Below are 23,945 nucleotides of genomic sequence, written 5' to 3'. Positions count from 1 at the left end.
ATAACTCTACAATATGATGAGATATACAATGAGACAGTGTCAGGGACACTGAAGGATATACTAGGGATACAGAAGAATATTATAAGGTGATTAACAATAGAAATTAGGAATGGAATGTTTTATCATTAGGGACTCAGCAGAACATGAAAAGACAGCAATAAAATATTCTTGAGAGTGCTATCAGGAATTAGAAATGGAATGGTTTATTAGTGAGGATACAGCAAATTATAATCAGGGACTTGAGGGTGTCAGATTTGTACATAATTACATTATTTCAGCAAATTAAGATGGGAAAGTTTCATCTCAGTGACTGGAAGATGGGGAAATAGAATGGGTCACTCTCAGGGCACAGTGCACAATCTGAGTGAGACTGAGACCTGCCAACTTCGGATCTGAGTCTGACTCCTGTCTCTGAATGCCATGTTTGTGTCTTTTTTGCACATCGGGCAATGAATGGAATGAATGTGATTAATCTGTAAAGCAGCCTCCAGCCGCAGAGCAGAAAGGGCGAAGAAACTGCATATAAATCAGGTGCCAGGCAATGCACTAGCATTCTGAATAGACTGGCCGAGATTGCCAGGGCGTTTTCTGCAGCCCTGACCGGCAAGCTGGGGGTCGGAGCTCCGTGTGCCTGCCTTAGACAACATGACTTTCCCGGCAGCACAGCCCAGCTCAGTGAGAGCAAGTGTCCTCCTGGCGGGCCTGTTCCTGGTCACTGTGTTAAACTGCGCTGGGCTGGTTTATCTCTTCGTGCAGTGCAGTGGCCTGAGGTCTCAGCAAGCAGCACTGGGCAGCCGCCTGGAGGAACTAACTGAGAGCTGGCCCATGGAACTCATCTCCCGCCTGAGTCAGGAGGAGTCCGGCTGGACTGAGCAGAGGAACCGCAATAAGAGAAGCCACCAGCAATCCAAGAGCCTTGAGGAGACCGAGGACAGTGTCATGATGATGACTTATTCAAGGATCCCGGTAAGGCATACCGTCCATTTTAATTACATTTCAAAATGAGATGTAACCAAGTGAGACGCAAAGCAATTAATCTTATTTTTAAACAAAATCAGCACATTATAAGAGGTAACTTTGAAGAAACAAAATGCTGCATTCTTGACATTGAACTAGAGCCCATCTGTATAGTTTTTTTTCTAAATTCACTTATAGCCAGTCAATGGAAATTTCGTTCTTCAAACATGCAAGAGGGGATTGTGTGCGGTATAAAAGGCTTTTGGAAAAGAGGATTTGTCTGTGGCTCTGCTCCAGGATATCTTCATTTTTAACAAACTTATTCAGGCACAAGATGGAGCAGTGGGATCTAAACCTGTACTTTTTAGCCCAGAGGCAGGGACATTACCACTGCGCTGTAAGAGCTCTCTTACTCCTAGATAAGCTTTTACATTTCAAATATTGGATTGTGGGCTCAGAATGCTGGAGGATTGAGACTGTCAAAGATTCTGGGAGTTTTACAGCATAGGAAAAGGCCCTTCGGCCCATTGTGTCCTTGCCAGTCATCAAGCATCCATCTATTCTCATCCCACTTTCCATCATTTTCCCCGTTGCCTTGTATGTGATGAATGCTTATTTAAATAGTTCTTAAATGTACTGAAGGTTTCCTCTTCGACCTCCCTTTCAGACAGTGACGTTATCAAACATTGCCTTGTTAGTCCTCCAAAATGCATAAACTTTCACTTCTCAGGATTAAGTTCCATTTGCCACTGTTTTGCCCATCTGACCAGTCTGTCTATATTCTGTCGTCTAGGGCTTTCCTGCTTGCAATTTACCACATCACTGATTTTCACATCATTTGTGAATTTACTGACCATACTGTACCTCCGGACATTCATGTTGAGATCATTGATGTATAGAACAAACTATAAGGAACCTAACACCCAACTCTATGGTAAGCTATTGGACACAGGCTTAAAGGCACAAATAAACTATTCAACCATCACCCTCTGGTTCCTGTCACAAAGCCAGTCCTGGATCCAGTTTGACAATGTGGACTCTTACCTTCTTGACCAGTCTCCACTTATCCAAAAGCCTGATTGAAGTCCACACAGACTACCCTCATCTACTCACCTGGTCACCTCCTCAAAAAATTCAATTTATTAGATGTGATCTCCCAGTCACAAAGCCATGTTGTCTGTTCTAGATCAATCCCAATGTCCTCAAGTGGAGATTAATTCTGACCTTCAGAATTTTATCCATTTGTTCCCTACCACAAAGTGAATGTTTTGCAATCAATAATTGAAAGCTGGGATGGATTTTTGAGTATTTGAAGCCTTGAAATCATTTAGATGACAACGGGGCAAACCATAGTCTTTGATATTGGATCAATTGAAATGGAGAGATTAGATTTTGTCTTCCAGAACATGGGTCATTCCCTTGGATCTGCGCTACTTCCAACAGGTCCAACACCCTCACTCACAAGCAGCTGTTCACATTGAGCCAGTTGGGGGAGTGTGGACACTCAAGGCCATGCCTAACAACAGGGAGTTTAATGTTTGTACATTAAATGTAATGTAAAAATAATCTAAGTATCTCCTGAGATTAAACTTTGAGCAACAGCTGGGGAATTCTCATAAATACATTACCGAACACCTATAGCTAGCAACCCCCCAAAATATTAAGCAGCATTTAAAATTTAGATAAAGTAATTAAGTTACTTGAATCATAACATATTTAAGACTCTGAGATTGGTCAGGTTTTGTTGAAATGTCCAAATAATGCCAGTCATTCTTAATGCTCAAATTGGTTAGTATCTCAGTTAGCAATATCTCATGAGCTGTGAATGATCACAAGTTACCAGATGATTAATGCTACCCTGCTGTTTGTTCTGTGAAAACAGGGTCATATACTTAGCCTTCAAGTCATTTTCATGAAGTTGCTGCATTTGCATATTGATTGTTTATTAAGCTTACCACAGCAAGTTAAGTTTAGCAGTTTTAACCTTTGCCTACATGGAAAATTCCCTTTTTTGTAGTAGCATAAGAACTGTGAGTTACTTGCAATAATACTTGATGGCATAGGATTACATTAAAGCTGAGATCCCTTGACATCAAGACCACATTTGACCGAGTATGGCATTGAGGAGCCCGGGCAAAACTCGGATCAAATGGGAATCTGAGGGAAGCTCTGACCTGTTTTGAGTCATACCTTGCACAAAAGCTGGTTGTGGGTTTTGTGGGCCTGTCACCTCAGCTCCAGGGTAATTTTGTAGGAGTTCCTCAGGGTTGATTTTTTTATTTAACCTATTTATTTAATCAGCCTGTTCAGAGATGATATTACATATCTCTGGAGCAGGTGAGACTTGAGCCTGGGCCTCCCAGACCATGGATAGGGACAGGAGATCCTCAGGATAGTGCCCAAAGTCCAACCATATTCAGAAGCTTCTTCAATGACCTCCCCTTCATCGTAAGGTCAGCAGTGAGGATATTCACTGATGATTGCACTATATTCAACATCAATTTGTAAGTCCTCAGATATTGAAACATTCCATGTCCAAATGCAGGAAGACTTGGACAATATCAGTATTTGGGCTGATAGGCAGCGAGTAACATTTGTGTCACACACCAATGTCAGACAGAATACACACTCACAACTAGGTCTAAAGGGAACAAAAGGTGTGGGGAGGAAGCTAGAAAGGGGGTTCTGAGTTGGATGATCAGCCATGATCACATTGAATGGTGGAGCAGGCTCAAAGGGCTGAATGGCCTACCCCGGCTTCAATATTCTACATTTCTGTGTCTGGGCCCTCTAAGCACAATGCCCCTGGGCTCACTTACCAAAGTTCCAAGGCCAACAGATTCTCTGTTGAGTAAACATTCTTGACATCAGCTGCACAGTAGAATAGTAAACTGCATAATAAATGAGGTGAGATTATATAATAGATAGACTTTTATCTCCTGGTTAAAATCTTGTGCAGATATTTGGACTTATTGTCTCAAAAGCATGAACCTCAGTTTGTGATCTAGCCGTATTTGTCAATGTTGCTCAGGGGCTGCGATGATTCTGCTCTCAGTCTAATGGAGAGACTGGAGAAGCCAGGCTGGTTCTCCTTACAGCAGTGATGGGTATCAGAAGATTTAACAGAGTTGTTTTCGATTCCCTTGGACTCAGCACCGCCCTCCTAACCTGCAATCCTCTTCCTGACCTCTCCGGCCCCACCCCCACTCCGGCCTATCACCCTCACCTTGACCTCCTTCCACCTATCACATCTCCATCGCCCCTCCCCCTAGTCCCTCCTCCCTACCTTTTATCTGAGCCTGCCTGGCACCCTCTCCTCATTCCTGATGAAGGGCTCTGGCCCGAAACGTCAAATTTCCTGTTCCTTGGATGCTGCCGAACCTGCTGTGCTTTAACCAGCAACACATTTTCAGCTACATTCATGAAAGAGCAAGTAAGGAGAAACTGTTTCCAATAGGTCATGGACAAGAGGGCATAGCTGTATGGCAATTGGCAAAAAACCTGAAGCAAGATGAGAGAAAATATTCTTTAGTAGAGATTGTTGTGATCTGTCTGAAAGACTCGATCGTTATATTCAAAAGTAATTGGATAAATACTTAAAAGGGAAAGAATTTGCTGGACCCTAAGGAAAGGGCAGAGGAATCTGCTGAAGTTTGGGAGGGGAAAAATTGACAAGATTGAAATTTAAGATCCTGAGGGCTCTCAACTGAGTGGATATGGAAGGAATGTTTCCAAATGTGAGAAAGTTCGAAGTAGGGGGTCACTGTTTAACAATACACCGCCACGTACTTATGACAGAGATGAAGAGAATTTCTTTCTCACAGAGGATTGTGAATCTTTGGAACTTGTTTCCTCAAAACGCAGTGTGAGCAGAATCCTTGAAATGTTTGAAGGCAAAGTCGATAGATCCTTGATTAGCAAGCAGGCGAAGGTTTCTGGGGAGTAGGTGATCAGCCATAAGTCCATTGAATGGTGCAGCAGGCATGAGGAATTTGTGTGTTTGAATTGTACTAATTGGACAACTCCTGAAAGAGATATCACAGGCAGGATAGGTCAAGTGGCTCTCTCCTATGGTGCATTATGTTTTGACTCTATAGGTTGGATTTTCCTGGTTCTATGGAGATGGGGACAACAGAAAATAGGGAGATGCAGGTTCTGGGCACTCCAGCCCTCAGGGATCTGTCCCTCAATTAAAGCGGTGTCCTCAAGAGAGGCCTTTAAACTAATGGAGGTGTTGGGGGTGGGGTCAGGCTGGGGAATGTGCAGTGAGGTGTTGGGAGACGGAAAGTGAAGGCAATCAGGCTATTGCAGAGCAGCTATTTACATAATGATAACCAAAGTGGGTCAGGAAGGGACGGAGTGTACGAGGGTAATGTGGCTCAGTGGGTAGCAATGCTGCCTCACAGCACCATGGACTGGATTCAATTTCAGCCTCAGGCGACTATCTGTTTGGAGTTTGCACATTCTGCATGGGCTTCCTCTCTTATTGCTCTCGTTTCCTCCCAAAGTCCAAAGATATATATGTTATGTGGATTGGCCATGCTAAATTGCCCATTGTGGCCAGTGTAGATTAGGTATGTTAGCACTGGAAATGTGGGGTTACAGGAATAGAGGCGGTTTGAGTGGGAAGCTCTTCAGAGGGTCAGTGTGGACTCATTGTGCTGAAAGGTCTGCTTCCACACTGTAGGAATTCTATGATTCATGAAATAAATGGAGCAAATTGGATCAAAGGGAGAAAAAAAATGGCAAATAGACAATATTTATGGCTCTTTACTCAAATGCACATACGGTATTTGGAATAAGATAATTGAATTAATGGCACAAGTAGCAATAAATGGGTATGATCTGGTAGCCATTAAGGTGATGAGGAGATCAAAGCTGGGAACTAAAAATTCATAGACATGTGACGTTTCAGGAGGGTGAGCTAAATTGAAAGGGTGGCGGGATAGTGGTGTTATTACGAGCTGAAATGAATATGATAGTAAGAAATTATCTTGGATCTCATGATGAAGGATCCATATCTGTGGAGGTAAAAAATAAGAAAGGGATAAAGTTATAATGGGAGTTGTTCATTGGCCCCTTAACCACATCTGTACTATAGGTCGGAGAACAAATTAGGAGATAATGAATGCACATAACAAGGCAGTATATTAATTAGGAGTGACTTTAATCATCATGTAATTTGTGAAAATTTAACTTGCAGAGGTAGCCACAAAAAAGAATTCATAAACTGTATTCAGGACAATTTCCTAGAACAATCTGATGTGGATCCTACCAGTGATCACACTGTTTTAGATCTGGTAATTTGCAATAGGTCTAATAAATTATCTCAGAGTAAAAGATCTTCCAAGGGCCAGTGACTACAACGTGGTAGAATTTAGCATTCAGTTTGAGAGTGAGAGACTTGGGTTGAAAATAACTGTGTTAAATTTAAATAAGAATAATTACATAGAGATGAGAGCAAGTTGGCTAGAGTGAATTAGGAAAAAAGTCTAGCAGGAAGAGTGGTTGAGGAATTGTGGCTGATATTTAAGAAAAATGAGTGAGGAGAAGAATTCTAGGAAGAGGATAAACCAACCATGGTTAACCAGGGAAGTTAAGGATAGTATAAAATAGCAAGAAAAAAAATGCGATGTGCCATTTTTGGTTGTAAACCAGAGGATTTGGAAACTTTTAAATACAGCCAAAATGTGACCAAAAACAATGATAATAAGCCATGTGGGTAAACTTGCAAGTAATACAGAAATAGACAGTAAGAACTTATTTAAACGTGTAAAAATGAAGAGGGAGGCCAAAGTGAATACATGTCCCTTGCAGAGTGAGCAAGGAAAATAATAATGGGGAACCAGGAAATGGCAGAGGAAACAAATAAATATTTAGCATTAATCTTCATTTTGAAGGACACCTATAGAATTCCAAACATTATAATAACTAGAGAGCGAAAGAGTGGGAGGAAATAAATAATTATCAGTGAAAGGAAAATACCAGGGTGGAATGCTCAACTATAAGAGGGCACATGTTCAAGGTGACAGGTGAAAAGGTTAGGGGAGTAGTGCGGGGAAAAGTTTTCATGTAGAGAGTGATGGGTGCCTGGAATGCACTGCCAGTGGTGGTGGTGGAAGTAGACATGTTAACAACGTTGAAGGTGTAATCTTGACAGACGATCAAGAGGAGGCGAACAGAGGGTTAGAAACTATGTATGGCCAGTAAGTATCAGGTGTAAATAAGGACTAGGAATGGGCACAGGCTTGGTGGGCTGAAAGGTGTGTTTCTGTGCTGTATTATTCTCTGTTCTTTGTAGCATTTAGAAATTGATAATCTAATCAAGTAGTGTCAGTATGGCTTCATGAAGGGAAATTATATTTGACAATCTTATTAGAATTCTTTGAGGAGGTAGCAAGCAGCAGAGATAAAGGGGACCTGGTATATTGTGTATCGCATGGATAGAGATTTATGGGTAGTGTATCGCATGGATAGAGATTTGACTAACTAACAGGAGACAGAGAGTTAGAATAAAGGGAACATTTTAAGAATGACAATCTGTAATTAGCGGAGTGCCACAGGAATCTGTGCAAAATATTTACAAAATATATTAAAGACTTGGGTAATGTAAGTGAATGTACTGTTGAAAAGTTTATGGACGAGAAAAAAACAGATGGGAAAGCAAGTAATGAAGATGACACAAAGAGTTGAAAGGGATATAGACTGGTTAAAACTTAGCAAATTTGGGACAATGTTCGCTATTTACTTTGGCAGGGAGAATAGAAGAGCAGTATATTATTTGAATGAAGACAGGCTGCAGAAAGATTGAATACAGAGGAAAATGACAGAAAGCCTTGCATCTATATAATGGAGGTACACTCTCACAAAAGGAGCTACCCAAAAAATAACATGGTCTTAAAACTGGACATCTTTTTGATTGATCTTTTCTCATTTTAAACAGGCTGCAGTGATGAAGGGAAGAGAGGGAAGCACGAAGGAGTTATTAATCTCAGGATGTGAGAGTAAATTCATGCCAGCAGGACCATGGCATTAATCTAAAGTTCTTTGTAATCATATCATTGGTTGGTTTCCTTACATTTTTCATTAACTAGGTTAAAATGATCCTGTTTGGATTAGCATATTCCAATTTTCTTTTTATCTGAAAATTGTCAAGTTCAGAAATCTGGAAAAGTGCTCATCCTGAGGGTTGCCAGATTTGGGAGAATGTAGCTGTATTTTAAGTAACCTCAGGAAGTAGACATATACTTCAGACTGAATGAAGTAATTTCTAGTGTTTTGTTGTAACACCACAGCCAATTAACACACAGTAAGGCCGTACAAACAAATAGGAGGAAACCAACCTGCTAACCTGTTTTAGTGATGTCGCCATTTGCATGTTTTTTTAACTTGCAATATAAAAATTCAGCAATCGAATTATTTCTGCAAGTGTTTCAGTGGTTTCAGGATAAAAAAATAAATGTTATTACCAGCGAGATGGGGCGTAGTACTATAGCAATTCTAACTGGGTCAGCCAGCTGGACCTTGTGGAATATGAGTTTCCTGATTGGAGCTGTTAATCTGGGCCAATCAGGGAGCCCTGTCTGACAATGTCTTGCCCTTTCTTGAGAAAGGCATTGTTTGTCACTGGCTCACTGTTTCCTTTCTTCCTGGTGGTGGAATATAAATAAAGATTTATACACTTGTTGTCCTTCACTGTGTCCTGTACCTGCACACACACGACATGGGTGCTGGGAAAAAGTAATTACTACTCTGTTAGGCGGTAGTGTGGGGGAAAGAAAGAAAGGAGAGAAAAAAAACAGGAAAAAAATAAATAGGAGTGTTAGGGGTTCTGTTCACTCTAAGAGCTGGCTGTAAGAAATAAAAGAAAAAAGGGGGAGTGTCAGAGATACTGACAGTCAAATAGTTGACTCTGAAGAGGCAGTATTAAAGATGAGGACTGTTCATTTGTAAATAAAGGGTGATTTGGTGATGGGATACCGGCCTCAGTAGTAACGAGAGTAAATCACACTCCTGAAGAAACTCACTTGCAACAGTTGCCTTTGAGTTGGGGTAAGCATTTTTGGCATCATGCCTTTGTTTAGAAAGCTTGACCTGTTCAATCCTGATATTAAGGACTGGGCCCGGTGTGTGAAAACATTTTTTTCAAGGCAAAATACATTGTGGCTGATCAAAAACAATGAGTATTTCTCCTGACAGCCTGTGGAACCACAGCTGTTTCTGTTATTCGGAGCCTAATGTTATGGACCAGGTCAGACACACTCAAAACATTTTAAGACCCTAACTTTTTTTATATTTAAAAGGCAGGTGTACAGTGGATATTCAGGAGTGATGCAGCTGGTCAAACCACTCGGCTATAAGCAAAACAGAATTTATTTACACACTACGGTTGAAATAGGAACAAAAGAAAACAGAATTCAAAATGATTTAACTATTTGGAAACCAAACCAACACGATATTGTAACTTACAAAGGAGCTGTTCCAATACCTGCAACATCCCATATGTACACCACTTGGCCAAAGGTAAACTCAAACACAGGTTCTTTACAGGCAGGAGAGATTGCAGAGAGAAGAGTCAGGTAAGAAACATTTGCTGAAGCATGGAACGATGTTTCACTGTAGTTACTTCCCTGCCAGTTTCTGGTAAAAAGTGAGGTCTGCAGATGCTGGAGATCAGAGCTGAAAATGTGTTGCTGGTTAATGCACAGCAGGTTAGGCAGCATCCAAGGAATAGGAAATTCGACGTTTCGGGCATAAGCCCTTCATCAGGAATTCCTGATGAAGGGCTTATGCCCGAAACGTCGAATTTCCTATTCCTTGGATGCTGCCTAACCAGTCCCTGCCAATTTCTGACTTCCTGCTAAAACAAACCAAACTAAAAACAAACCTGAACTGGGAGAACTGACCACTCCCCTGCCATTGTTTAAAATAGACAATTCCAGACATATTGGCATCTCTGCCTTTACGACGCCTCTTGAAATAAAAAGGACAACATAACCTTGTTAAAGTGGCAGCGTCGTCATACCAGATACTAAACCTTTCAACAACTGATCGACATAGTTAAGAAGCCTCCTCTAATTCTGAGACACTGTTGTTTTTACTCAGCAATTTGAGAACCAGGCAAATCCATATTGGGATTATTGATGAGGTTAAGATGACTGGCATATGACTTTGGTCTAACCCTTAATGAAATGCTGAGAAACCATTTGGTATGTGGAATTAATGATGTAACTGTGCAAAAATGTTTACTAGCTGAAGCCTAACTGGACTTTAGACAAGCACTATAACTCCATTGGAAAATGGCCAGTGGAGCATATGAGTTGCAGGGTATTCTGATGGAAGTGGACACCCGCACCAGTCTGACTGAGCTTGGGGAATACCACCTCAGTGTAGACAATTTCACAGTCTCACTCAGGACATATCCTGATCAGAGAGAGTCTAAGTCAGCCCACAGCAAAGCCCCAAACCAAAGCCAAGCCTTGGCCAAACAGTTAACGTTTTCTTCAGGATCCTGGCTGGCAAGCCATTGTAGTTGCTGCCAATGTGCAGACCTAAGACAGCTAAGGAGTCCTACTGGATTGAGTAAGGGGACACAGAGGCTGGTATCCAGTTATCAAGTACACCTGAACAATCCCCGAGTTTAGTACTGCCTCTTTAGTCAAGTCTCAGAGTGCCAGTCTCTGAGACTCCGCTTGATTTCTTTTGTTTTTTTCTGTTTTTTTTGCTCCTCTGACACTCCTGTTTCATTTTGTTTTTGCTTTTTCATCGACCTCACACTACTACCGAACTGCAGTGGTGCTTATTTTACCCCAACTCCCATGTAGTGTGCGTTCAGGTGTCGGACGCAGTGAAGAACAACAAGTATGTAAATGTTTATTGATGTTCCAGCACCAGGAAGAAAGGAAATACTCGAGTGGCCAGTGACAATCAGTGCCCTTCTCATGAAAGGGACACTCCTCTTTATATCTGTCAGCCAGGGCTCCCTGATTGGCCCAGATTCACAGCACCAATGAGGGAAATCATTCTGTATGAAGTCTAGCCGGCTGACCTCATTACAATCCTGACAGTAAAACCCTTATACATGGAAACATTTGTGAGTTTTAGACTTACAAAGTACAATTTTGCTTTCATTTACAATAATTGTGCAGACTAAAATTATATTTTTAACAGTAACCACAAAAAGCAAATGCCTTGTAACAGGCTCTTTTGTCAAAGAACAATGGAATTTAAGTGGCCCTGAGAGATGTTAATTTGCTGGTTTTGTAATTTGAAACCATTGGTTTTACTTGTTAATAGTGGTTATGTTCTCCCCATACTCTTTCAATGGGTAAAGCAGAGCAATTAAACTTTATCAAGAACTAACAGATTATTATGTTATAACTAAGCTTTTCATTGTCAACACAATACAGATACAACTTCTACTGGTTAGTAAGGAGAAATAAAACTAAAACTTCATCAATATTTTACCTAGACCTATTTTGGCTGATTTTGGATAATAGTTCATTCCCTTCGCAGTTGCTACAAAATGCCAAAGGTATCTGAAGAGGTTTGAAGACCAGATGATCAGACCAACATGCTAAACCTTGTAACTGGTTTGACTATTGAGACCCTAGATATAAGAAAAGGAAATCTTCAGAAGTGTCATTCATAAAAATGAAATTTTAAACATCTAGTAATCAAGACCACACAAGATAGAATCATAGGTATGGTTACTACAGTTCCAATGTTGCAATCACATAAAACACAATATTCTAAGCATTTTTTATATTGTCAATATGGAATTAAGAGCAAAATAATATCAATGTAAATATTAACTGATTTTTAAAAATATTTGCTGCTCCATGAATAACATTAAACATATGTCCAAAACAACAAATTAGGAACTAATTTATGGTATATCTATATGGTTGGTTTAAAACAAGTTTTAAAGATCAAAATGTAATTTCCTCTGGGAAGCTAACTAAGATTAAAAAGTGCTCTGAAGCCCGAGTTTCACTGCGCTTTTGCAGTTTAATGACTATTGTTTGAAACCTTTTTGAATGTTCATTGGAATGTCAATTTGTGATACTGTGTTCCTTCGTGTAAGTCTATATTAGATTAGATCCCCTACAGTGTGGAAACAGGCCATTTGGTCCAACAAGACCACACTGACCCTCTGAACAGCAACCCACTCAGACCCATTTACCTCTGATTAATGCATATGGGCAATTTAGCATGGTCAATTCACCTGACCTGCACATCTTTGGACTGCGGGAGGAAACTGGAGCACTCAGAGGAAACCCACACAGACACTGGGAGAATGTGCAAACTCCACACAGGCAGTCGCCCGAGGCTGGAATCGAACCTGGGACCCTGGCTCTGTAAGCCACTGTGCCACCCCTTTACTAACTTTAATTGGGTAGCTTATCACATTTATTGTATCATTATGAAAAGCTGATTCTGAATAGCACTACAACGAGTTAAGCCTAGTAGTGCCAGATCTTAGGCATCAACTACAGTTGGTATCGGTTTAACAGAGTCATGTTAATACTGGTAATGCTGCCAACTGCCTGATGCACAGAATTCATTGTTTTCCCAAGTTCCCAGTTCCTTCCTCATTCAGTAATTATGGAAGGCATATTCTTATGACAATGAATTGATTTTGACTGTGTGTGCCTTCCAATATGTGCTCACAGGAAACAGTTCTTCAAAATGTAGTCAAAATCATGAGGTCTCTTTCCCTCAAAAATTATTGAAGTTTGACCAATTGAAAATTTTCAAAACTGGTAAGCTAAGCTGTGAACAGTCATGATTTAATTGGATTAGAACAGCCATTAAGGGTTGAACACCGTATAACAGTTCCTATGTGCTATTTGCCAATAGTTCAGATTTAAGAGATGATAAGGAAGAGTGATCTTTGAAACAATTAATGAAAATCATAGGGAACTAGTGCAAATTGCTAATAAATTGTTTAAGAATTAAATATTAGACAATACTTCATGGAGAACAATGCGGAGATGTGACCAACAAATCCCCAACAAGATCTGGATAATATCTAGTTTTAGCCTGGCAAGTGACATTCATGTCACTAAATGTTAGGCTATCATCATTAAATGGTGTTACCATCACTGAATCCCTCACTATCAATGTCCAAGGGGTTACCATTTACCAGAATCCCAACTGTATCCACCACATAAACGCAGTGTCTACAAGAGCAAGTCAGAGGCTAGGAGTTCTGTGGTGAGTAACTTATCTCCTGACTCCCCAAAACCTGCCCATCATCTACAAAGCACAATGTAGGACTGTGATGGAATATTCCCCACTTGGCTGGAAGGGTACAGGTCTAACAATACACAAGAAGCTTGACACCATGCAGGATAAAGCAGCTCGCCTGATTGGCACCACATCCACAAACATCCACTCCCTCCACCACCGACACTCAGTAGCAGCAGTGTGTGCACTGCAGGAATTCATCAAAGATCCTCAGACAGCATCTTCCAAACCCACTACCATGTCCATTTAAAATGACAAGAGCACCAGATATATGGGAACACAATCACCTGCATGTTCCCCTCCATGCCACTCACCATTCTGACCTGGAAGTATATCACCGTTCCTTCACTGTTGCTGGGTCAAACTCCCAGAATTCTCTATCTAATGGCATTGTGAGTCAACCTATAAGAAGGTGGTTGCAAGGCAGCAGCTCCCCACCATCTCCACAAGAGTAACTAGGACGGGCAATAAATGTTGGACATGTCCCACGAATGAATTAAAATAAAATGCAACCTCAAGCTGCATGAACCCACCCCGAACAGCAAACTAAAAAGAAAACAAACCCAATTCAACTCTCACACCTTGCTAGTGATTTCTGGAAATGAATGCCTTCAAATATAAAAGAAAAGCAAAATCTTGAAGAAGCCTTAACTGTATTACTATCACCCAGGAGTGGATATAGGAACAAGGTAAAACTGAGCCATTGTACATCATATTGGTATTTATATATCTGCCTAATAGCAGCACTATCTGGGATTTTAATTGTCCTGTTCATGTTTCTGAATCTCCTTAACAAATCTGATCATCTAAAAGAATTGCAGTAGTCCTCTTCAATATTGTTGGAACAGTTGAAACATAAGCTCCAGAACCGATTGTTAAAAGAAGAATGTCTTAAAAGTTGTTGTCACTTTTCAGTTTGCTTTTATGGAGTACCTGTATTTTAAAAGTAATACACAAATCAAAAAAAGATTTACTTCACCTTGATGTGAATTTGGTTAGATGATCACTTTCTCTTAATTTGCCAGAATAGTCAACGTCTTGCTTTGAAGCAAGGAGGTAGGAATATCCTTTTCACTCCCACACTTTGCTGTCGTTTTCACTTAGCTTTTAGACAGAATGGGTGAATTGTAATGAACAGTGTACAGTACCTGATTCTTTTAATGAGTGATGACTTTTGTAGGCCTTTTGATAAGTCATCAGAGCTCACAGTAACTGCTAATATTGTAAAAGCCACCGACTCATTCAAAAATCTTTCTGATATTACAGCTGCTGAGCACCAAACTCTGTGCCAAGCTGCCTTATAATGACAGCTTTGATAATAAGGAAAGATTGTTTTGAAGATGCGTGGGTATGGCTATTTGAATCTAAGCCATTTCACAATCTGTAACAAATTTTAGATGTTCAAAAATAAGCAATTCTGGAAGAACAGTGATGTTCTGTGAAATTTTTATTGTAACCATTGTTATTTTTCCTTAAGATTCGAATTTTTATGGATTTGTGCAACAGCACAAGGGGAATATGCTTAACAGGTATGTCTCTGAAAAACTCTGTGGATGGAATATCAGAGCAGAAAATTGAAATCATTTGATGCGTTTTTATCCTGTATGAATTGATCTTTAATGTTATGAGTATAGCAAGTTTATTTAAGAAAAGTGATTTGATAATGTTTTAGAGAATGCATAAAATCAAGATTTGTGAGTAGTCTTTGGGCCTTGTTTTGGGACTATGCAGAATTTGGCAATTTTGTAAAAGTTGTAATGGGGCAGCTAATGTGAGGTTGTCATAACAACCTATGAGGTTGCATGTCTATTTTATCATGATTTGGCTGCTGTGAAGTTTGGGACAGTCTATTAATACAAACGTCATGGAAAGTGTGATAAGGTCTTTGATGGCTGAGAATATCTCTCTAAATTTAATCTTCTTGGTATATTATTATTCTTGTAAATTTTGATGCTTCCATGAATTTCTTACCTGGAAGATAGGCGATTCGATTTCCACCAATTTGGAAGGACCTGAACTGACAAAATAACTAACAGTGATGTCCTCCAAATACATGCTTACTCATATGTGTACAGTATAGCCACGCATATAATCACACATCTATACCTCTGCATGCACACACAAACATGTTCAACTATAGGCTTTAGTGAAGTGTCAAACTGAAATGAAGTTTCCATATTTGTGGCACACTATTTCACACACTTATATATGGCACTATTAAGACGTATTTTAGTTTGGATAATTGGATAACTTTTCATATCAGCTGCAAATGTGTTGCTGGTCAAAGCACAGCAGGCCAGGCAGCATCTCAGGAATAGAGAATTCGACGTTTCGAGCATAAGCCCTTCATCAGGAATAAGAGAGAGAGAGCCAAGCAGGCTAAGATAAAAGGTAGGGAGGAGGGACTAGGGGGAGGGGCGATGGAGGTGGGATAGGTGGAAGGAGGTCAAGGTGAGGGTGATAGGCCGGAGTGGGGTGGGGGCGGAGAGGTCAGGAAGAGGATTGCAGGTTAGGAGGGCGGTGCTGAGTTGAGGGAACCGACTGAGACAAGGTAGGGGGAGGGGAAATGAGGAAACTGGAGAAATCTGAATTCATACCTTGTGGTTGGAGGGTTCCCAGGCGGAAGATGAGGCGCTCCTCCTCCAGCCGTCGTGTTGTTGTGTTCTGCCGGTGGAGGAGTCCAAGGACCTGCATGTCCTCGGTGGAGTGGGAGGGAGAGTTAAAGTGTTGAGCCACGGGGTGATTGGGTTGGTTGGTTCGGGCGGCCCGGAGGTGTTCTCTGAAGCGTTCCGCAAGTAAGCGGCCTGTCTCACCAATATAGAGGAGGCCACATCGGGTGCAGCGGATGCAATAGATGATGTGTGTGGAGGTACAGGTGAACTTGTGGCGGATATGGAAGGATCCCTTGGGGCCTTGGAGGGAAGTGAGTGTGGAGGTGTGGGCGCAAGTTTTACATTTCCTGCGGTTGCAGGGGAAGGTGCCGGGGGTGGAGGTTGGGTTGGTGGGGGGTGTGGATCTGACGAGGGAGTCACGAAGGGAGTGGTCCTTGCGGAACGCTGATAGGGGAGGGGAGGGAAATATATCCTTGGTGGTGGGGTCCGTTTGGAGGTGGCGGAAATGGCGGCGGATGATACGTTGTATGCGGAGGTTGGTGGGGTGGTAGGTGAGAACCAGTGGGGTTCTGTCTTGGTGGCGGTTGGAGGAGCGGGGCTCAAGGGCGGAGGAGCGGGAAGTGGAGGAGATGCGGTGGAGGGCATCGTCGATCACGTCTGGGGGGAATCTGCGGTCCTTGAAGAAGGAGGCCATCTGGGCTGTGCGGTGTTGGAATTGGTCCTCCTGGGAGCAGATGCGGCGGAGACGAAGGAATTGGGAATATGGGATGGCGTTTTTACAGGGGGCAGGGTGGGAGGAGGTGTAGTCCAGGTAGCTGTGGGAGTCAGTCGGTTTATAATAGATGTCTGTGTTGAGTCGAGATAGAAATGGAAAGGTCTAGGAAGGGGAGGGAGGAGTCTGAGACAGTCCAGGTGAATTGCCATGGGCACCCGCATGGGCCCCAGCTATGCCTGCCTCTTCGTAGGATATGTGGAACAGTCCATCTTCCGCAACTACACTGGCACCACCCCCCACCTTTTCCTCCGCTACATCGATGACTGTATCGGCGCTGCCTCGTGCTCCCACGAGGAGGTTGAACAGTTCATCAACTTTACTAACACCTTCCATCCCGACCTGAAATTCACCTGGACTGTCTCAGACTCCTCCCTCCCCTTCCTAGACCTTTCCATTTCTATCTCAGGCGACCGACTCAACACAGACATCTATTATAAACCGACTGACTCCCACAGCTACCTGGACTACACCTCCTCCCACCCTGCCCCCTGTAAAAACGCCATCCCATATTCCCAATTCCTTCGTCTCCGCCGCATCTGCTCCCAGGAGGACCAATTCCAACACCGCACAGCCCAGATGGCCTCCTTCTTCAAGGACCGCAGATTCCCCCCAGACGTGATCGACGATGCCCTCCACCGCATCTCCTCCACTTCCCGCTCCTCCGCCCTTGAGCCCCGCTCCTCCAACCGCCACCAAGACAGAACCCCACTGGTTCTCACCTACCACCCCACCAACCTCCGCATACAACGTATCATCCGCCGCCATTTCCGTCACCTCCAAACGGACCCCACCACCAAGGATATATTTCCCTCCCCTCCCCTATCAGCGTTCCGCAAGGACCACTCCCTTCGTGACTCCCTCGTCAGATCCACACCCCCCACCAACCCAACCTCCACCCCCAGCACCTTCCCCTGCAACCGCAGGAAATGTAAAACTTGCGCCCACACCTCCACACTCACTTCCCTCCAAGGCCCCAAGGGATCCTTCCATATCCGCCACAAGTTCACCTGTACCTCCACACACATCATCTATTGCATCCGCTGCACCCGATGTGGCCTCCTCTATATTGGTGAGACAGGCCGCTTACTTGCGGAACGCTTCAGAGAACATCTCCGGGCCGCCCGAACCAACCAACCCAATCACCCCGTGGCTCAACACTTTAACTCTCCCTCCCACTCCACCGAGGACATGCAGGTCCTTGGACTCCTCCACCGGCAGAACACAACAACACGACGGCTGGAGGAGGAGCGCCTCATCTTCCGCCTGGGAACCCTCCAACCACAAGGTATGAATTCAGATTTCTCCAGTTTCCTCATTTCCCCTCCCCCCACCTTGTCTCAGTCGGTTCCCTCAACTCAGCACCGCCCTCCTAACCTGCAATCCTCTTCCTGACCTCTCCGCCCCCACCCCACTCCGGCCTATCACTCTCACCTTGACCTCCTTCCACCTATCCCACCTCCATCGCCCCTCCCCCTAGTCCCTCCTCCCTACCTTTTATCTTAGCCTGCTTGGCTCTCTCTCTCTTATTCCTGATGGAAGGGCTTATGCTCGAAACGTCGAATTCTCTATTCCTGAGATGCTGCCTGACCTGCTGTGCTTTGACCAGCAACACATTTGCAGCTGTGATCTCCAGCATCTGCAGACCTCATTTTTTACTCGAACTTTTCATATCAGTCCATTTACTCCCCAATCTTTGTTTTAGATCATTTACTCCAGAAATGAACACAGTAGGTAATGCCTAATGTGTGAACATTCAGATAGCAACAATATATGAGCTATACACTTAGATACTTTGGTTAAGGTACGAATGAAACTACCGAGAAACATTTGTCAGCATGGAAACAACAAATAGATGATAACAAAAAATGTGAACACTTAATTTGATAGTCATACAGATGTGCAACACAAAAACAGACTCTTTGGCCCAATTTGTCCATGCTGACCTGATATACTAAATTAATCCTAGCCTCATCTGCCAGCATTTAACCATATCCCTCCAAACCCTTCCTATTCAGATACGCATCCAGATGCCTTTTAAATGCTGTAATTGTACCAGCCTCCACCACTTCCTCTGGCAGCTCATTCCATACATGCACCACCCTCTGTGTGAAAAAGTTGCCACTTAGGTCCCTTTTAAATCTTTCCCCTCTCACCTTAAACCCATGCCCTATACTTAATATATAATTGTGTTTATGTTGAAAATAGGTATTTTTTGGATAGCTTTAATCGTTAGCTTGTCTTTAAAATTGAGCTAGTACACAACATTTAAATAAACACTGCCATTTAGTGAAATATCAAATTCATTTTGAAAGATTATTGCGAGTATGAGAGAGCATGTGAGGTGCAGACATGAATGTTAGATAGACTTGTGTGCTTGAGAATGTGAATGTGTGAGAGAAAGAATTCAAATTTAAACAACACTGTCTGTTTGTTTCACTCAGTATTTGACATTCTTTTGAATTTGAGAGGTCAGATATTCGAAGTTCAGAAGTTCTCGAATTTGTATTAGAAAAATGTTCCATTCAGCCGGTGGGAGGTGTGGGAAGGGGGAGGGTGTTAGAAAAACCCACAAAATTGCAACCTCAAAGAAGTAACCCAGTGAGCATTGATTATCCTGTATGACAAACATTAGGGACATTTTACAGCTCTATGGTAAGTTGGGTTTGTAATGAGCTGTGACTGTTTGGAGGAGTCAGAGTGGGACCCATTGGCATTTTCATGGTCAGGTCTCACTCACAATATTTTCCTGAGCTGCCATAAGAGTGATTGATTATAACTAGCTGAGTCCACATTGTTCACCATCATCTCTACAAGGACATTTCTGTAGGTGGTCACAGCATCCATCTGGTTCTGGCACTGGGCCTCCATTCTGTGATAACCAGGGTCATACGGCCTGGTTAAGGCCCTCTTCTATTGTGTGGGAACACCAACTTACCACACTGTATGAGCAGCTGTCACCATTTTCTTTAAGTGTAGGACTTGCTTGGTCTGGTGTGGTCAAGGGAATTACTTCCTGGTCTAACTTGAAGATCTTTTTATAATTAATGAGCTATACCCTCATTTCATGTTAGCAATGAGTCACATCTTGCACATCCTAAGAGCCATTGTTACAGAGACTTGGAGGATTTGTGGTCTCGTTCCTTCACGTTGGCAAGCGGATCTGCCTACGAATCCAAATGACATCATCACAATGTATGGGGCTGATGGTGTTTCTATGTATTAGCCCTTTCAGGTCCAACGTACATCACCTTTGTACTGCTCAGTGGCACCCATATGGGTGAGTTGGCACAGCATGCCCCATTAATACTGATGGCAGTTCTGATCCACTTTGAGGACCAAGTCACTTATCCATGCGAGCTGCTTTTGGTTGGATACATGGCAAAGCTCATTGAGTTTGTGTCTATCATATTGGCCTCTCTACCACAAAGGCGGGGGGGGGGGGGCAATGGGATGGCATGGGGCTGCAGTGTTTTTTGTGGAGTCACAAAGTTAACTTGAAACTGTTGTGGTGCCGTTATCAGAGTGGACAGCAGCAGTCCATCATAGACACACTCTCTTGCACTAACAAGTGCCTTTCCTGAAAATCTATAAATAGAATCATAGAATCACAGAACAGTTACAACACAGAATGATGCCATTCGGTTCATTGGCCTTGGAGTGGTTCTATTACCTGGGCCAACCTATTGCCTTTTCACCAGATCTTCACATGATTTCTATCCATGTAATCATTCACTGCCCTCTTGAATGCCTCAACTGAACCTGCCTCCACTACAGATAGTGCATTCCATATCTAAACTACCCTCTGTGCGAAGTATATCAGATCGGTGTGGACTTGTTGGGCTGAAGGGCCTGTTTCCACACTGTAAGTAATCTAATCTAATCTAATCTATTGTGATTTCTTTATTGATACATGTTGTTATATCTGAAAAGAACATGTCAGGCGTGACTTGCTATTTACCAACCAATGCTGGTCATCCTTAAATACTCCAAAGCTTTGGAAACCTGTATAATTTTATTTGGAAATGCATCATTAAGCGGATTGGTCCAAACGATGTGCAGCCTCTTTGATGAGGTGCCTCAGTGAGTGTTCCCATGAAGCAATGGGAGCTGGCTTGGGGAGGTAATGAAGTTGCATCATTAACCAGGTTACAGACATCCCCAATTTGAGCTGCCCTCTTGCCTCAGCCTGAAGTAAGCTCACAGGAAGTCTATGGTTGACTCTCCCTGAATTCCCCCCCCCCCCCCCCCCGCCCCCCCCTTGCCAGTTGAAGTCTTTAAATGGCCCAGTCATGACATCCTCCCACCGTTTCTGGGATTAGCCCAGCTTTAGCTAGGCCTGTTGCCATGCACTGTCTGTATCGGTGAAATCTGTGAGCCATCTTATTTCTCTGGTTAGATTAGAGCGAGTTGGGAAGGGTGTGTGCTTGGGGGGGGGGGCAGGGAGCCCATGCATGAGGAAAGGAAAGAAAAGAAAGTGAGAAATTTGCTGCAAAAATATCAGAACATGCATGATTTCAGCCCACTGAGTATTTTCAAAAGCTTTCCTTAAACCAATAATCAGTACCCATCTGTCCTTTGCTAATCAAACATTGATCTGATCCTCTGTTGAATCAATATTTACTCCATTTGATTGCCCACTATAATTCCATTAATTTGTACTAAGAGGTTTCCCTTATAGTAAGGCCATGGTATAATGTACTTGCATTTAATACTGGTTATGAAAACTCTTCTTTTTCATTAATTTTGTCCAAATTTGCTTCTTTACATTATATAAAACAGGCCCACAAGGACCTGCTGGACCACCAGGTAAGAATTATTAACTAGTTACTTCAATATTATTTTTTCAAATAGCTGAGAAATTTTAACTGGCTTTTGTCATGATATAGATCTTAGACAGTGTGTTTGCTATGTATTTACTTCAAATATCCCTTAAGGCCTTCCAGGTTTAGATGGACTGCCAGGAGTTAATGGCTCAGATGGACCTACTGGGCTTCCAGGACCACCTGGAAAGGAAGGCAAACGGGCTCGGAAAGGTACCGAACCCTTTAAGTGTTTGTACGGTTCAGTAGTTTGGCAGAAGAACAGTCGTCCCTGTGCATTTGCAATGGGTCAGTCTTTGCTGAGGAGAGAGCGAACATGAGGAGCCATAATCCACATGGGACATCACTCTCCATTAGACAGAAGCAATTGGTTATGTACAGCTTCAGGGTGCCCACTCCACATGCAGGAGGTGGGGTGAGGAGGCATGAGCTCCCACAGCCGTTAAAATGATTGAACCCAGGCTGCTGGCTTTATTCTGCATCACATTCGAGTCAACTGAACTAACCAACCCTCAGGCGATGGAATAGTGTGGAACTTTGTCTTAAGCATTTGTCAGCTCTTAACATTGAGAATTTCGAGCCTTACGTTTCCTGCCTGATATATTTACCTGTACAAGGCTCTCAAAATGCTGATTTGTGGAAGCTGTCAAACCCAGATCACTTGATCAACAACACCATATTTGATAATCAATTCTGTCTTATCTGTCTAATTGGCCAGGTCAACTATATCCTGAGTGAAATGGTTCGGCTTAATCATTGGTTAGGCATTAGTCACGAAGGTGTTCTGTTGAGAAGCCCTTTGTGACTTGCAAGCTTACTGTGTTGTAATGTTTATACATAAACGCTTGTGTTCCTATAACAAAATAATCAGCTGATTAGCATTTATATTGAAACTAAATGTCTTTGTCTAATCTTAGCTGCGCCTGGACCAAAAGGGGAACCTGGAGATGTGGGACCGAAAGGTGAGAAAGGTGACCCGGGGCCTCCTGGTTCAGATGGGTTACCAGGTGCCAAGGGTGAGCGGGGACCGAAAGGTGAAAGAGGAGAGCCTTATAACGAGATCATTTTAGAAGGTAAACAATCACCTTGCTCTGATAAGGGCTTAAATCTTTGCTCCTTATTGTGAGATATCCAGTGTCCAGTTATGCCTCAATATTTACTAATGATATCTTTGAAAATGTTGAATTTATTAACAATTAGATTTGTCCAAGTCAAGGCTGTTTAGAAAAGAAATCTTACAACCTTACAGAATGGTGTTTGCAGAAGCTGTGAACTAACCTGATAAAAGATGTGGAAATGGCAGAGTGGTGCACATTCCTTAGTCATATCAGTAACATCCCAAGTTAGTTTAATGAGAGTCATTTTCAGATGTAGGTGAAAAGTCAAAGGTCTGACTAGTTGTGTTAGATATTGAGACAAGGGATGGTTCAGCGAAATAATACAGGAAATGTAACTTTATTTGGATGGGTCCAGGAAGAGCAGATTTCCAGATAAATGTAGGTGCTGACAGCTACAGCAGGAACCTCTTTGAGATCTATTAGTTCATCAGTTCCATGGTTCTGAGCTGCAGAACCACTAAGTTTCTAGCAGCCCTAAGCTTCCTTTTAGTTTGGGAGTTACTTGAAATCTACATAGGAGGATTTACCATTATATCTGTAACAGAATGTAAAGAGTCACAGAGTTTATTGTTAACAGCTCTGCTTTTCAACTCTACCCATTTTTAGATTGTTAGCGTTGCAAAGCAGAGGTTACGTTAAACTCTTATGACTCTTTACATTCTGCAACAGATATAACGGTATATCCTCTTATGTAAATTTTCAGACTTAATGAAGCACATTAACAAGTTATAGTGTTCCGATCCCAGTTGATGTTACTGCTGAACAAGTCAGACCTTACAATTAAACCTGGCTTGATGGAACACTTTTTTAAAAAAAATAACATGGCATTCCATCCCAGAAACATTAGCACATGATGCTGCAGATTTGGTTTTAAAAATAAAACAAAAGAGTTGATCACACAATAAAAAGTAAAGTAAATCAAACCAAGCTATCTACATATAACACAATTTGAAATATTTCAAAACACATGACAAAGTAAAATCCCACCTACTTTCCAACACTCATTATTTTATAGTTATTCTAAAAACCAAAAAAATTCCTTGCCTATTAAATCTTTAGTTTGACTAACAGCTTCTTCTCACTTCTGATCCCATTACCTGTGAGCCTTGATTAATTATTCAACTAAGAACTTAAACGTTCTCAGCTTTGAATCTACAGAGTTCTAACCAAATGCTTCAGGCCTGGAAGTTCCACAATCTAAACTCTTTCACTGAGTTAATAAAGTTATTCCTTTAAATGTTCTAACCAACCTTCATTTCGAAGGGGAGACTATACTTGCATCTTGCAGTCAGGTAAACCCAAAGGTTTTTGAACTACATTTAAAAAAACGTAGTCATCCTAGATTATGCTAAGATAATGGCTTAACGTTGTCTCTCTCCTGTGGTACATCCCCACAATATAACCAAACTTC

At 42.2% G+C, this 23,945-nt stretch overlaps 1 protein-coding gene across 1 annotated transcript in view; it reads left to right on the top strand.

Moving 5' to 3' along the window:
- The first annotated feature begins 520 nt into the window (after positions 1-520).
- The window catches only part of gldn (gliomedin), a 38,179-nt gene continuing 14,754 nt past the window's right edge, over positions 521-23,945 (top strand). The window contains exons 1-5 of the mRNA XM_060852960.1: positions 521-966; positions 14,687-14,738; positions 21,376-21,402; positions 21,531-21,629; positions 22,334-22,489. Of these exons, the coding sequence (XP_060708943.1) occupies positions 646-966; positions 14,687-14,738; positions 21,376-21,402; positions 21,531-21,629; positions 22,334-22,489 (655 nt within the window). The 5' untranslated portion in view covers positions 521-645. The remainder of the gene's footprint in view (positions 967-14,686; positions 14,739-21,375; positions 21,403-21,530; positions 21,630-22,333; positions 22,490-23,945) is intronic.

This window comes from Hemiscyllium ocellatum, chromosome 39 (assembly GCF_020745735.1).
Source record: "Hemiscyllium ocellatum isolate sHemOce1 chromosome 39, sHemOce1.pat.X.cur, whole genome shotgun sequence".
In the NCBI taxonomy this organism is placed as follows: domain Eukaryota; kingdom Metazoa; phylum Chordata; class Chondrichthyes; order Orectolobiformes; family Hemiscylliidae; genus Hemiscyllium; species Hemiscyllium ocellatum.
Note: the sequence above shows the minus strand (reverse complement) of the source record. Positions and strands in the feature narration are given on the sequence as shown.